Genomic DNA, 16,707 nt, shown 5'->3' with positions numbered 1-16,707 from the left:
CCCAAATCTGCAAGTGTACTGCACGATGATGCAAATCTGTCAAAGTGTCCACAATGGCATATATATGCTGCTGCAGCAAACCACAAATGTATACATGTACCGTGAAAAACACGATCAGCTAACACCTATAAGAGCTGCAAGTGCTAAAATCCCGGTAAAATCAATGGTAAATGAATCAAATGCTCCAAAAATGGGCTCAATGTAGAAAAGTCCCAATTTTTAGGCAGCCAATTAGACCAAATCTGAACCGGATCTGCACCTGAAAATCTGCTAAAGCAATTGTCACCTATATCAAGTATTGTAATGCCCCAAAAAATTGGGGGAAATGCCCTAATGCCAAGTAAATGTACCTGTAACACCCAAAATTGCCTGCAAATAGTGCCAATTTCTGCAAAATCCCCAAATTCCTAGTACAATTATGCACCAAATCTGCTGAAATCAATGCCAATGTTGCAATTGCAAGCTCAATGGTGAAAAGCTCCAAATTTCAACAGGCAGATCTGAGATTTCAGCAGCTCAAAAATTTGTAAATCCCACAAAATTGAAATCTTGGAGTTGCAGTTGGGCAACAGGTACAGTAGGCAGGTAGATCTGAGACAGGGGTGTGCAGATCTGGGGCGGCGGTACACGGCGCAGGTACACGGCGCCGCAAAATCTGAAGTGGATCAGCACCGTACAGGCGACCGGCAGGCAAGCAATGCAAGGGCGACGTACGATGCAAGCAGCGCTATTGCAAGCGGTGACAGCTACAAACGCAGATCTGTTGGGCGACGCAGATCTAAGCGACGGCGGCGGCGGCGCACGCGACTCTGACAGGCGGCGTTGTACAACAGCAGTACTTAGCAAAGAGTACGGACAGATCCACCTAGAGAGATAGTGTGGCGTGTCTAAAGTATGCAATAGGCTAAAGCTCAAGGCTGAAGGACAGCAGAGGGCAAACCCTAACCCTAATGTTGGGGGGCAACAAGGTGTAACCCTAACCCTAACCCTAACCAGGCTCTGATACCAATGTTGGGTAGGAGGGCAGCTAGCCTGCACACACACACACAACCTCAAGCACAAAGAAACGTGAGTGTGCTGGAAAAGATGTACTCAATAATGATATGAAATGAAAGTACAAGTGAGTACTAAAAAGCCTAGGGCTAAGTGCCAACACACATAAGTGTGTTCACACGGGGAAAAAACCTATGTCCAATCACAGGGAAAAAGTGCCCGTGAGTAAGCTGGGTTCACACCTGAACTAGCCGGGAGTGGACATGACCAACAGTCAGGAGGAAGAAACTGCTCATAAAACTGAATTTTAAAGTCTTCCCAAGACTTTGGATCCTTGTTCTCAAGAATCTTGGCCAACCACCAATTGCTAGCCTTATCCTTCAAATACATGCCCACATGACGAAGTTTAGACGTCTCAGTAAAATTACCATTCACAAATGCGACCTCAAACTGTCTAATAAAAGAAAGAGCTTTAGTAATATCTTGTTTACCATTATAAGATTCAAACTTAACATCTTTATCCCCAGTCTTGAGAGTCTTCAATCTCTTTGAGAGCTTTTCAGTAGGAGAAGGAGAACGGGCTTTGGGTTTAGCATGGCCTTTATGATGGCAAGAATGGCTTTTACAAGGAGAAAAACTGTGGCTAGGTGAAGGAGAACGGTTATGGACATGAGAGCAAGCGCGGGTATGGGATCTTAAAGAGGCTTCCTGAGAGGCATGAAGTGTTGGTTCTCTATGCCTCCTCTTCAGAGACTCAAGAGTACGCTGAATTTCTGGGATGGCCAAAATAGACTTCAATTCAGCCAATTCGGACTGTAATTGTTGCAACATAACCTCACTATGATGTGGGAACTACTCATGATGGCTATTGGAGAGCAAGGAAACACAACTCAAAAATATTGTCAAAGCTGTCCAAAACAATGTTTTGCTTACAACTCAATTCTGTAAACCCAAGACCAATCTCTACTTGCATCTAAATATGATACGAAAGAGATCGCAAGGGTACAACAGTGCCCCTACACGGACAGGAGAGCCACAAGGTCTTTCCAACACGCTCACACCAAAACCGTTGGTACCTCCTTTCGGAGTGTGGCAATAACACAAGGGCTACCTTAGAATCCCAACCTTCCCTCACGGATAATGACGACTCCACGTTCTTATCCAGTATCATAAAACGATTTATGCAAGTAAGAAAACCGCAGCTCTGATACCACAGTCACAAACGGGTGCGCATGGTTATACAGAATTTAGTATTGAAATCACAAGATTATCATCCTTTGATCACTACATATTCCACATACATAGCCATAACAATTGATTATATAATGTGGAACTACTGAAAAGAAATGATACCCTCCCTCCCTCTTGAAGGATATGTATTGCCTTAAGGGAGTAAGAATTTTACAGTACATAAAACGGGTGGCTTGCTCAGCCATACACCACTATTTCTTCCAAAATGATCGAACATGAAAACAAATTACAAAAACTATACTTGCCCACAAGTAGCCCAGTTACAAGCTAGCAATATGGTGCCCAACACCCTTCACCAAGATTGCCCAGCAATCCCGATTTCTGCAAATTTAGCTTAACTTCAATCAGATCAACCATCTAGTGGCTGAAAATCAGCCTTAGGAGAATGCCCAGCACTTCCCAAGGGTTCTCCTGCATAGAACTTGCAGCAACCGCAACCAAGATGATTCTTCCACAACTTCAATCTTTAGAAATATTCTTATTCTTCTTCTTCTTCTTCTTCTTCTTCTTCTTCTTCTTCTTCTGCTTGAATGGAGCCTTTCAATTCAGAAAATCAGGATTCAGCAAGTTTCAAATCTGAATTTATAGAGCCTAGAAGAAGGCGCCTACAAGAAGAGAAGGGGTGGATGATATTGCTCATAAAAAGATAAGGTAGGGAGAGGTTTGAGCTAGACTTTTGGAACAACAAGAATGACTATAATTCAAACCGCAACTCGTGTAGCTAAAGGGAGGAAAAGTTTACTTTGCATCCTTTTCTTTTGAGTTAACTAGCTTGCATGACTCTTTTGGAGAAAAGTGAGCTTGCATGCTTTACTTTTAAGAAGAGTAAACTTGCATGGCACACTTTTAGGTTAAGAAAAGTAAACTTGCATGGCACCTTTTAGGTGCATGAAAAGATAAAGCATTGCATGATGCATGCATGTAGCTAAAAAAGCTTGCATGTTGCATGCGTGGGGGTTTCTAGCCATGCATGTCGCATCCATGAGGGTTTCTGGCCATGCATGGGATTTCTAACTATGCATGTCACATGTATGGAGGTTTCACATCATGGAGAAGAAGATTATCAACCATACTTAGTTAAACTGTCATGCATGCATGCATATATGGAGATAGATACCCGCATAAGAGTGGACTACCTTCAAAATATTAATTATTCCTGTACAAACCCATCAATACATTAGCTGAAAATGGATTATGCAACATACTAACCCATGGGTGCAATCCATGGCGTCCCCAGATCCATGAGCTTCTCATGCAAAAAAAATCCACGCATTGTCCAGGCAAACAAAACAATACACACACATAGAAATAAGTCATGCATACAAATGTATGCATTTAAACACATATTTTGGAAGAAACCCCATCTATTTACGTGTACTTGGCTCTCCAAGATCCAGGATCCATCAAATGTCCATAGCATTATGTGTTGCATCTATTTTGGAAGAAACCCCATCTATTTACATGTACTTGAAATTTACAAAAGCTATGGCATTTGGCTCTCCAAGATCCATCAAATGTTCATGGCATTATGTGTTGCATTTGGTTCTCCAAGATCCATCAAATACCTAACATGCTTCTTTGCAGCCAAGATCTCGTAGATATAACTAGCATACACAAGCATAAGTAGCTTTAACTATAAACATTTCATGCTTGCATGTAGTGTCCAACACCCATGTCCAAGATCCATTAAATGTCTATGGAATTATGTGTTGCATTTGGTTCTCCAAGATCCATCAAATACCTAACATGCTTCTTTGCAGCCAAGATCTCGTAGATACAACTAGCATACACATACATAAGAAGATTTAACCATAAACATTTCATGGCTACATGTAGTGTCCAACACCCATGTCCATGAATAATAGAGAATTTACAATATGAATCCCGAGGAATTAGGAAGTAGTTACACCAGGAGCTACAAAGGGGTAAGCTGCTTGAGATCTGCAGATCCAACGGGATGGTGGCGAGACAACAGCAGCAGATGACGTATGGGTGCTGTTGAGGTACAGATTCTTAGATAGCGTACGTAAGCAGACGAACAAAGAAACTATAAAATGCTAAACCCTAAAAAGCCTAGCTCTAATACCATGTTGGTAGATTTCTTGCGCAGCTAAGGGGGATGAAAGATGTCCATGATGTGATGTAGAGAGAGAGAGAGAGAGAAAGAAAAGAAAGAACGAAAGATATATTAAGCGTCTACTAAAGACCCAATAGGCCTATGAGACCAAAGTGATACAATAATGTCCATGGCATATATCATCATGGAATGGAAAATAAAACATAAAGAAAACATAAACGTAGCTATCTCACTGGGGCGGATACAAAACTGTCCATGGAAACTCATCATGGAATACTAAGAACATAGAAACATGAGAGCAACATCAGCACCAAGTAGATGGTATATGCACATACAATGATGTTGATTATGATTGATGTGATAACTTGCACCAAGTACATGCTTTTGTAGGCAAGCAACCTTATCTTTTGAACCATAAGTCAGTGACACATGTCACATGCGGTGACATCATTGCTTAGGTGACACACATACTTATCTTATCTACTCATAAGAGTAAGTTCACACACATAGAAGCACACTTACACACATATGACTCTGAACCCCAACAGTATTATTGCCAGGACCTCTCTTTTTAAATGAGAGGCAAAATGGCTCAAAAATGACTCTCTGGCCATTTTAATCACCACAATCAAAGAGATTGTGTGACATCTCATTGTGCCTAGCATAAAATTGTTTAATTACATTAGAAGTGGTGTGCACTTACCCTTGGTAATCTATCACTAGGCATAAGCTTTTCTTTTGTGATATAAAAGTACCTCTTTCCAAGGCAGAGATCTGCAACGTCATGCTTCCAGTGCCATCTCCAAATACCTCGATGATTGCATTTATTTGCTAAGGCATGGTAGCTGTCTCAATCCTGGGTGTTGAGCATTTATGCCAATCATGATTTGATGGAATTTGAATGCCTAGTTAATTTGGCTTGGCCATAGAGCACGTATACTAGGCCATCAATGCACCGAAATAGACTCGCGAATCTCAGATCTTGACGCATGCTATCACTAATCATTAATCAAGTAAACATGACATTCACAAGCACTGAGCTATGCAGAGGACATGCTATAAAAATCAACTTTGAATATTTATCAGGTTGTATGTGTGATTGACCACCTAAGTGTCAAGTTCATACATACAAATTTGGACCCCATTCATCAAAACAGAAACGAGCACATAAATTAACACAAGTAGAAGTGTTAATCAGATATAAATTTTCTGACCTTTTCAACAGCTCCCAGTACAATGATCGAGTCAGAGCATCCATTGACAGATGCATACTTCATGGGAGCTAAAATGTAAACAACAGAATCATGGCAATTGGCAACCTGCATTATAAACACAATGCCTGGGTCAGCACTACATTTGGTATGGCACAAAGGTTCAAAACACAGTGAATGCAACAATTTTATAACATCTCCAATTTGTAAGGGAACTCTGAAGCACAAGCAGAACACCTAGTTTAAATCAATTTTAGAGCAGCATCCCTCATGATAGGATTTTCCATTGAAGTATCCTTTCCAGCTTTGACATAAGAGCATTTCCAGCTAGCAAGAGCAATCACATATCACATATACAGTAGCACCATAGGAGAATTGCAAGTGACGATCATGTATCCACTCAATGAGAGTAGCGGACTCCATGATCACAAGTGCCCCTCAATCTGGCTGTGTGTTGTGCTGATGCTCTAGTAGTTCCTAACATGCTTGTAAGGTAGCAAAAATGTTTGGAGAAGTTCATAAACAAGCACATAGGATACACATGTAAAAGAGCTTCTTTTTAATGCATTGTGCAAGGTTTGAACTAAAAATATGTTAGTATGTAAAAACATGTTAGTATAATAATAATTTGACAGCATTGGAAACAAAAGGTGTGCTTTTCCAGCTTCCACATTCACATCACATCATCACCTTAGCACCTAGAAGCATCATGCCTGATGGTCACTTTTGATCCCAGAGAATTGAGCTCCTCAAAGCCACACTCTAAGGTGATGGTCACCTGACATCTGAGGTGGAACATGGGGGGCTGCTAGACCTCCGGGGTCGAACTGTACGCACAGGTACGTCTCTAGATCGTCGGCTGGTGTTGCCATTTACATCTAGAAGAAGCTACTAATGGTCCGCTGTGAGGTGTCCCAAGGCCTAGCTTTGCTCAGTCGAAAGAGTGCCTCTCGGTGCCTTCTGAGCTCCATGAGGTAAAGTCCTAGGAAGTGTTGGTCGGGAAAGTCAATGATCCTGGACAGTGGACTAAATCCCTCAATAGAGGAAATGAAATCTCCCCTGGATCTCATAAAATGCTGGGCATCTGCATATGTAGTGCTGCTCTGTCTTGGCCTCAGATCCTGTCCTCTTGCAATGCCATCTACTCTCCCCGTCTCCACTCTAAGGCAGTGGGATGAACATAATCTGCATGGCGTGTGACATGTGCTTGTGCAAGTATCTCGGCCTCCGGATGAAACCATCCGATGTGATCCTCAAGAAGTGATCTCCGTAGAACTGCATTTTCGTGGGTAGCTCGAGCTGCATGAGGCCCAAGTGGGTGGGCGGTGGGGGGAAAGCCACGTGTGGTGTGGGTGTGCAGGCTAAGGAGATCTGATCGGATTATCCAATTAGTATCGTGATGGGTGAGGCAGAGGAAGGGGCCATCTAAACTGCAATGAAATGGTGGGAGACGATCCATCTGGAGCAGTGTTGCCACGCGTTTCCAAAATGCCCCTTAGAAAGTGCATTTCAGAAATGTTTCGTTCGTTATTTATTTTTCAAAAACGTTTCTAAAACATTTCATACAATAAAGAAATTGGAAAAGCCTATTTCAGGCTAGTACATACCAAAAAAAAATGTAAATCCCAACATGTGAAAAAGGTTTAAGAGTGTTGCAAAAACACTGAAATTAAAGTAAAACACCATACAAGTGCACGAAACATGAAATATGGTCCTTCTGTTCTTTCACCAAGGTGTGCCTTGTGGAGACCTGGCCTGCTCTCCATGGATGCATGAAAGCTACCTTTTATAATGAAAACTCAATTTTTGCCATTTGCACCAAATTCAGAAATGAAAACCTGTGTTTATTGTTGTTTGTTGATGGATGCCACTAGTATGGGTGAAAGCACTATCAAAAGCATTGTTTCTAAGAGCTGAGCATTTAAGCTCATATATTTCCAAGTTTTATAACATCTATGCCAGAGGCAGATCAAGTGGCAGCCAGCATTCAAGAATGACCAATAAAAATATCTAGTAATATAACATCAAAATAAGGATATACAATGATACATGAGTTGTCAACACAAAACTAACCTTAACAGAGCCTCCATTGATGTCGCTCTCGTCCTTCAAAATAGAAGCCTTTGCTACCCCATCAATAAATGTCAAACCCTCTCGACACCAATTTCTATACTGGTTAGAACCACTCAGAGGAGCACCACCTTGATTTGCTGACAGACCTGCTGTAGTGACACAAGCATCGACCATGGTGACATCAGCCTCCCCATCTGGTCCATTTTCTTTCCGCCTTTCTTGTGGACGACCTGATGCCGGGCAGACATGTTCTAGTACCCACTCAAGAACTTGCTGCAAAGAGACAGGTGCAGCTGGCATATCAGGATCAGAGTTCGCAAAGAAAGGAGCGGTTTGACTGAGGGGCACCACATCTGAATCTTTCTCGCCGCATTGAAGCAAGAACCCAAGGTGATTAAATTGCTCAAGAGTCAAGACCTGCCATATTGGGGAGAAGCTCAGTAATTACAAGATATCGCATGTTTTGATATGATGCATGGAAACAAAATGCTAGACTAAATCCAAATGACAAAATGCTTGATATTCCTTATACGAAGTTTTACACCTAACTCAAGTGAAACCTTGAACTGACCACAACGCAAAGTTCAACTACCCAAAGAACAAGACCAAATTCTTAAAAACGCAACATATCAAAGTGAGAAAGGTTACCTTTCCAAATAAAGCATCTTAACCCCACACTAGATGCTTCAAATGTTAACCATCTAGCCCTACCTGCAAGGTGGTTGAGTACTTTAGGTATGGTGTGGTACCGTATGTGTACGGAACGAGAATGCAAAGTACGCATCAGGAGAATTTTTTTTTTCTTTTTATAGACATACTAAATATATAACATAAAGGGAAATTTTGAAAATTTTACAAAAACATTGGGGAATTCGGAGACTTGGGGAAAATTGGAGAAAATTGGAAAGAACTAAGAGGAATTGCTAGGGCTTTGGAGAAATCGGGGGAGATTGAGGGAATTGTGAGAGATTGGGAATATTGGCGAAAATTGAGAATTGGGCAAAATTAAGGGACTTGATTGCAAAAAGTAAGGGAAAATTGGTGGAATCACGAGAAATTGGAAAAAATTGAAGGAAGTAAGGGCAACAAGGAGAAATTGAGGGTATTGGCGTCACTATAAAATTGGCAGAAATTGGAAAAAAATGGGACAATTGGAAAAAATTGGAAGAAATCAAGGGAGCTATACATTTACTTTTTTTTCTTTTCAAAGATTAGTATAAAAATAGAAGAAATTACAAAAACATTGGGGAATTGGTAGACACGGGGGAAATTGGATAAAATGGGAAAGAACTTGGAGCAATTGCAAGGGCTTGGAAAAATCGGGGGAGATTGAGGGAATTGTGAGAGATTGGGAGAATTCGAGAACTCGGCGAAAATTAAGAGACTTAAGAAAATTTGGGGGAATCGAGAGAAACTATGAAAATTGAAGGAAATAAGGAATAAGGAAAATTCAAAAAATTTGAGGGTACCGACGACTCTTGAAAATTGGGAGAAATTGGAGATAATAGGAGGGAAATTTGGAGAAATCGGGAGAAATTGGGAGAATTGGGAGAAATTGGGGGATATTTGGAAGAATTGGAAAAAATTGAGAGACTCAGAGGAAATCAAGGCGATTGGGGGATATTTGGAAGAATTGGAAAAAATTGAGAGACTCAGAGGAAATCAAGGCGATTGGGGGAAACTCAAAAAAAAATATTTAAAAATGATTGAAATGATAAAACAAATGAGAGAATTGGAAAAAAATAGAAACATTGAGGGAGGAATTGACAACAGACACAACGTATGGGTTGCTAGAACATAAATTATTCTTTCATTTTTTACCCAAGGGCGAGGAGACTGAAATTTGTGACTGAAATTTTTTTCATGCCTGTAAGAATTCATGAGAGTATGAAACACAACTTTGTCTACCTATGACACATGTAGCAAGCATTGATGGCACCTGTGACCCGGATGCCGTGAACCATCTAAAAATGAAACATAACCACGTCTTGAAGGGTCTCAATCACAACCTCATCATCCCAAACCGTCCTTGGAGCCACGCTCGGGGGGAGGAGACGCGATAGGATACTTTCTGCCAGAGCCGCCAAGTCGAACTCAATCTTGATGGAGCCGTTGTCCAAGAAATGGATGTTGTTGATCCATCCTTGGTTCCCAATGAGGAAGACCAACAGAAGGGTTCAGAGTTGCATGCGCACTAGTCGGTTGCCAACTAGTTTGTAGAGAAGCGTCCTAGCTTTCAACGATTAAATGGAAGAGGCTAAGAGCTAGAGGTCCGCATCAACGAATATGCAGTTGGGGACAGCCTCGATCGAGCAAGAGGGAGAATTGCGAGGAGAGTCCTCCAAAGCGAAAAGACCAACCGTAAAGAAAGCGCAAGATCAGCAACCACGAAAAAAAAAGGGGGGAAGCGAGAAGAACACTGCTTTGGCCGAGTGCCAAAGGCCCAAAGACAAAGCACCCAAAAAGGGGGGGCAAAAAGAGGCAAGGAAGCATTTCTCATCACAAAATTCAACAAGCAAACCCTGCGTTGCTATTGTGCAAACAAAAATCAACTTCTTGATTCCTGAAACCTAGAGTACATACTTCATGCAACTTTCCTTACCATTTGGCAGAATCAAGGGCACAATTCCTATTCCCTTCATATGGTAGAAAGAATAATCTCCACAAGATACAGTTCTGCCACCCACAACACTTTCAAAACATCCCTCTTGGTAGTAATGTGTCTGGTAGCACCACTATCAATATACCAAACCATGTGCTATGTATTGGAAGCACTAAGAGATGTTGGATAAGGTTACCTTTAGAGACAGAATGTGCAAGTACAGAATGAAAGCAGCACACGTACAAGTCAACCACACAAACCCACGACTATATCTTGATAAGATTAAAGTTCAACTTCTATAAAAGAAAGAGCCATATGTGTATAGCCCTAACTAGCACCAAGATTATAAGATATCGTGACATGCGGTATTTGATCCAACGGTCATGTTATAAACTAACTACAAACCTTAGTCTATCTGTGACACTTAATGCTAGGAAAAATGTCACCAAACTAATACTAATATATATATATATATCTAGATGAATCCAGAAACATGCCCATATTCACCTTTTAGGAACGTGCAAGTTATATACTCATGGTAGTCAACCCACACGACTATATAACTATCAACTCCATTATGCATAGTATGGACTAGATACTATGACATCCCCACTAACGTCATCAGTGCCCATAATGAAGCCTAGCACTTGGGGAAGTAGCAAATAGAAAGAATTAGTATAGCAAATAAGTAGTTGATAGGACAAATGCACCGCTAAAGATAGAAAGAATAAGCACAATATCAACTGGTCGCAACTCGGACGAAAAATTCACAATGTGAAATTTGCATGTCTGCTAATACGACTGAATTATATATCTAGATGAATCCAAGAACATGCCCAAATTCACCTTTTAGGAATGTGCAACTTATATACTCATGGTAGTCAACCCACAAGACTATATAACTATCAACTCTATTATGCAAAGTATGGACTAGTTACTACGACATCCCCACTAACGTCATCAGTGCCCAGACTCAGCCGTAATGAAGCCTAGCACTTCGGGAAGTAGCAAATAGAAAGAATTAGTACAGCAAATAAGTAGTTGATAGGGCAAATGCACCGCTAAAGATAGAAAGAATAAGCACAATATCAACTGGCTGCAACTCGAAAGAAAAATTCATAATGTGAAAGATGCATGTCCGCTAATACGGCTGAATTATATACCTAGATGAATCGAGGAACATGCCCAAATTCACCTTTTAGGAACGTGCAAGTTATATACTCATGGTAGTCAACCCACTGGACTATATAACTATCAACTCCACTAATACTAATGCCTAATACACATTTCCAATAACATATATGTCTGTAATGGTAATGTAGATGTAGGGAGTCAAAACAGATCACAAACTCTATCAAGCTAAAAGCTTCGCGAAAAGCTTTAAACTTATCTCTGGGAAGCTCCTTTGTGAAGATGTCTGCCACGTTGTCTTGAGTTGCACAATAGACGAGGTTGATGTTGTCTCCATGAAGTCTCACATAATTATAACGAACCTCAATGTGCTTTCTTTGTCCATGCATGAAAAACTTCATTTTTTGCAACAGCAATACCACTATGACTATCTATGCAAATAGGAGTTGCATGCAGCACCACTATGCGCATTTTCCGCGTCTACCAACATCCTCGTCAATCGTATGCACTCTACCGTAGTAGTCAAGACTCCTCTATACTAAGCTTCACATAAAGATGTCGCCACAGTGCCAAGAAATTGGTAAGTTACCCAATAGAAAACAATTTGAACTTGTGGATTGTCGTATATCATAATCACCAGCCCCATCTGAATCATTGATGCCATACAAGTGAATGTCACCTCCTATAGCATAAAACAACCCAAGTGTATGTGTGCCCTAGAGGTACTTGAAGACTCTCTTCACAGCTTTCCAATGTGAAGCCCATGGGCTGTGCATGAATTTGCTTAACAAGGAAACACCATAAGATATATCTGGTATGGTGTTGCATAGATAGATCAGGCATCCACCAGCCTGACTATAGAGAGTAACATCCACATAATCTCCAGCATCAAAGCTACTATGTGTGACATGCAGAAGCTTGGGGGGAGATCTGTAACTTCAATGCTCAAAAATCAGTAAACATTTCACGACAAGAATAATGCAAAAAACTGAAAATAGATGTGCAGAAAATAGAGAGAGAGAGAGAGAGAGAGAAGAGGACACAGTATTGGGTCCCAAATACCTTTTGTAGGGCCCCCACCACGAATGGTGTATTTGCTTTTATTAGAATGATGCAAAATCTGAAAATAAAAGACCAACTGAACCTGTTTTGGCTGAGATAGATCTCTGTCCTTGACCTTCAAACCTTCACCCTTGCGTTAGCTTCTCCCTTAGCTGTCCTGGTGTCATGTGCACAGTGTGTATCTACCATGTGCTACACGCACACAAGACTAGGTTCAAGGTTTGGGGAAGCTTGGAGCTAGGCACGCTGATTGGCGAGCTAAGTTAGGGATAGACTAACGGGCGGGCACCCAAGTATGGATCGGCAGGCGCCCAAGTGTGGACGCCCGATGACCGGCCAAGAGCCTATAAAAGGGTGGCCAAGGTTAGTCATTAGTCATATAGAGTCTCGCGTGTCTTTGTGAGAGCTCTATGGTCAGGAGCCTGGATCTAGTGCAAACGTGCACCTGCTTCATGCAGCCGAGGCCGACAGCAGTCTCGAGGCCCACGAGAGTAGTTTATTTATTTTATTTTTTATTTTTTAAACACAAAAGCAAAAGCTAAGTTAGCTTTTGGGGAAGCCTATATATTCCCCTTAAACGGGCTTCTTGCCACGCATCTCTCAAGCTCTCAAGCTCTCTAGCACTCTCCTTGTGCAAGATAAATATTTTCTCTCCTCTTGCCCTCTTCAAGATGTCGACCCAAGAATCCGAGATGGAGCCCATTCGCAAACGTGAAGACCTGCCGCCTACAGAAGCTACCGATGCCGATGTTTTCGACGGTTTTGTCTCAAAATCAGATTTCCAAGAGTTTAAAGTTACTCTCGAAGCTTCTTCCTCCGAACGTCAAGCACAAATCGCCGCGCAGATGCAGGCTTTACAAAACTCCATCTCTTTGTTGACCACTACCCTATCGGGTATGGATACCTTGGCATCTGCTTTAGACCCCAATATTACTCCGGAACAGTTTGGGGACAAGCAAAAACAGCGTACCAAGGAGATAGTGGACACTTGGCTACATAAGTGGCAAGTCCATTTTCAGTTTCATCCATATGACGATGGAAATCCGACACACGGGTCCCATGCTCCAGATTTAATATAAGAGAGCTTTTGAAAGCCCCCTCTCCCGCCCACAAACCGTTTCTGGAAGACAGCATGCGGGGGGGTGCCCTTAGGATCAGAGCACGACACCAGTCATGTTCTCTCCAGTCTGTAGGGCCTTGGGAGAGCTGGGATTGTCACTAGACAAATTTGTGTCAATGTCATGTGACTTGTCTTTGCCCTTCTTTGAAGACTTGCCCTTGTCCTTGGCTTTGCCTTTGTCTTCTGACTAACAATCCTTTGACAGGTTCTGCGAGAAAGGCATCCTCCTGGTCCTGAGTCCACTTCCTAGAGCTGGTAGGGCGTTCAGGCTTTCGTTCGTGGCCCTGAACAATCTCCCAGAGACCCTTGTGTGTGAACCAGACCTTCATCTGTAGCTTCCAGTGATCATAGTTTGAACCACTGAGCTTGTCCTCCTTGTTCGTGCAGGGGGGACCCATGTCTGCCTCAAAGAAGCTATGTCTCAAACAACCTCTGTAGCTAAGCAATCCACGTGCTCTCTCAAGCACCTTTCCGCAGGATCCAACTAGTAGCCCCCTCTTAAGATGCAAGCTGGACAGCAGCAAAAGAAACCCAAAAAACACACCACCGAGAACCTCCTACCGAAAGAGAGAGGGGATCTTGGAGGGAGAAGAGCTGATGCGCCACTTGTCTGATGCACTTATTGAATTTGCAACTAGAACTCCTCCACTTGCCTCTGTAGAAGAAAACGCAGCTTGGGGGCTGGCCGACAACAATTGGAGGGCTTGTAGAGCAAAAAAGCGGCTAAGAAAGAAGAAACGCAGCCACTGTTTGAAGGACCTATAGCCTAGAGAATCTAAGGAAGCAGAAAACGGAGAGAAGCAGATTGTGCAACAGCCAGAGCCTGGGCGTATGATACCATGAAAGAATGTGCACAAGCGGAAGCAAATAAACATGAGAGAGAAAGATTGCAAGCAAGAACTAGAGCTTTATTAGCTTGAGGTTACAGAGTACAAGAGCCAGCAAATAGGGCAATGAAAGATATGATTGAATGAATAAAAGAGAGCAACTCTTATATACTTGTGCATGAAGCAGTCGGCTGTAGGAAACAGGCCGACACGGACCTCCACGACAACATAAAGAGAGATGCAATATTTTAACATGTTGGTGAAGAAGTGCAGGTTATGCCAATTATTAGCAAGTTGCGCATACACATTCAAGGCTATGTAGATCATGAAAACTTTCTTGTAGCGCCTTTGAATGGTTGTGATGTACTGCTTAGAAAGCCTTGGCACACGAGCATTTATCCACGCCCACACAAGGCTTACAAGACCAACAAGATCACCTTCATGCATAAAAGCTAAGAGCATGTGATTGATGCTGTTGAGAAGAGGGTGATACTATCTCCATTGTATCCCATGTACAAATTAAGAAAGTAATGCAAAAGAGTATTTTTTGCGTACTTGATTTTTGTACGGAATCGTGTTGAAGAAACTAATAATGATACACTGATATTCTTGCAAAAGTACAATGATTGTTTTGCTGATAAGTTGCCACTCATACGGCCAAAAGATCATCACATTAATCTTGTGCCGTGGGCCAACCTATCGTGTGAGTACATCCCAAAGAGAGGAGATCATGAAGCAAGTAAATGAGCTTCTTGAGAAGTGTTTGCTTCATCCAAGCTCTTCTCCATATTGTTCACCCGTCCTCTTGGTTCAAAAGAAGAATGGATCTTTTTGTATGTGTGTGGATTATAGAGCTTTGAATAAGCTCACCATCAAGAATCGGTTTTCGATTCCACGCATAGACGACAGCCTTGACAAGTTGAATGGATCGGCATGCTTTAGCCGAATTGATCTCAAGAGTGGGTATCATCAAGTGCGTGTGGTGCCTGAGGATGCACATAAAACTACTTTCAAAACAGCATTTGGACTTTATGAGTATCTTGTTATGCCTTTTGGTCTTACGAATGCCCCGGCTACATTCAATAGAATGACAGATCACATGTTTCACGGGTACAAGAAATTTATAGGTATCTTCGTTGATGACATCCTAGTCTTCTCGAGGACCGAAGAAGCGCATAGAGATCATTTGACTATTGTTTTTGAAGAACTCAACATAAGAGTGAGTTTGTATCCAAAGATGGAGTGCAGTTGGATCCTGCAAAGATTGATGCGAGTCGGAATTGGTCTAAATTAAGATCGATACATGAGATCCGTAGTTTTCTTGGATTATGCTCCTACTACCACAATTTCATTCGGCACTTTGCATGGATTGCTTCTCCTTTGCATGACTTGACAAAGAAAGCAGCTATATTTAAATGGACTGATGTAGAGAGAGATGCATTCCTCAAATTGAAAGATGCAGCTACACATGGTCCAGTGTTGATCATTCCAGAATTGCAAGACATTCAATGTGGAATGTGATGCATCTGGAAATTGCATAGGAACTATCCTTAATCAAGAGGAACATGTTGTGGCTTCTGAGAGTCGTAGATTGCATGATGCAGAGCTCTCTTGGTATTTATGAGAAAGAGCTCTTGGCTATAATTCATGCACTAACCATATGAAAACATTACCTTCTTGGGAGCGATTTCATTGTGAAAACAGATCACCAAAGTTTGAGATATTTTCTTATCCAAACTGAGGATGGCCAATTTCCTCTCTATGTTTCATTTTCAGATCTTGCACACCCCAGAAAAGAAGAATGTAGTGGCAAATGCATTGTCACGAAAGCCGTATGTAGCAGCTATCTCGGTTGCCTCTCATGGAGACTTGTCTGCCATGTGTGATTTGTATCATACAGATACCAATTTTTCCACTATTTGGGCTGATTTGATGTCTGGTCATGCACATGCCTCATGTGTGATCAACGAGGGTATCTTATGAAAGATAATTGCCTATGTGTGGTGTCTGCCATGAGACAAAAGGTTTTGGATGAGTGCGATGCTCTTGGTCATAGAGGTATAATGCCTACAACGCACATGATTAAGCAATATTTCTTTTGGCCGGGTATGTGGAAGGACATAGAGGCACATGTACACGTGCATGTATCACATGTCAAAGGTGAAATTTGATAGGAAAAAGACACCAGGTTTGTTTCAACCATTGCCTATTCCCACGTAGCCATGGGAAAGTATTACAATGGATTTCATTATGGACTTACCACGGACCCCACAAGGTAATGATACTATTTGGACAATTGTGGACAAGTTTAGCAAGCAAGCTCACTTCTTGCCAATCAAGAAGACCATCAAAACTGAGCA

The 16,707-nt window shown here is 41.7% G+C and overlaps 1 protein-coding gene across 2 annotated transcripts in view; it reads right to left on the bottom strand.

The window, feature by feature from the left end:
- The window catches only part of LOC147627444 (uncharacterized), a 69,225-nt gene that overhangs the window by 31,977 nt on the left and 20,541 nt on the right, over window positions 1-16,707 (bottom strand). For both annotated transcript variants that reach the window (XR_015268236.1, XM_086814333.1), the window contains exons 3-4: window positions 7,606-8,022; window positions 5,536-5,640 (exon numbers count right to left, since the gene is read on the bottom strand). Coding sequence is in view for 1 of the 2 variants with exons in the window: in XM_086814333.1 (XP_086670459.1) it covers window positions 5,536-5,640; window positions 7,606-8,022 (522 nt within the window). In the remaining variant the exon portion in view is untranslated. The remainder of the gene's footprint in view (window positions 1-5,535; window positions 5,641-7,605; window positions 8,023-16,707) is intronic.

Source organism: Cibotium barometz, chromosome 20 (genome assembly GCF_041138505.1).
Source record: "Cibotium barometz isolate CiBa-2024 chromosome 20, ASM4113850v1, whole genome shotgun sequence".
In the NCBI taxonomy this organism is placed as follows: Eukaryota; Viridiplantae; Streptophyta; class Polypodiopsida; order Cyatheales; family Cibotiaceae; genus Cibotium; species Cibotium barometz.
The sequence above is the reverse complement of the archived record's forward strand: the minus strand, read 5'-3'. Positions and strand labels throughout refer to the sequence as shown.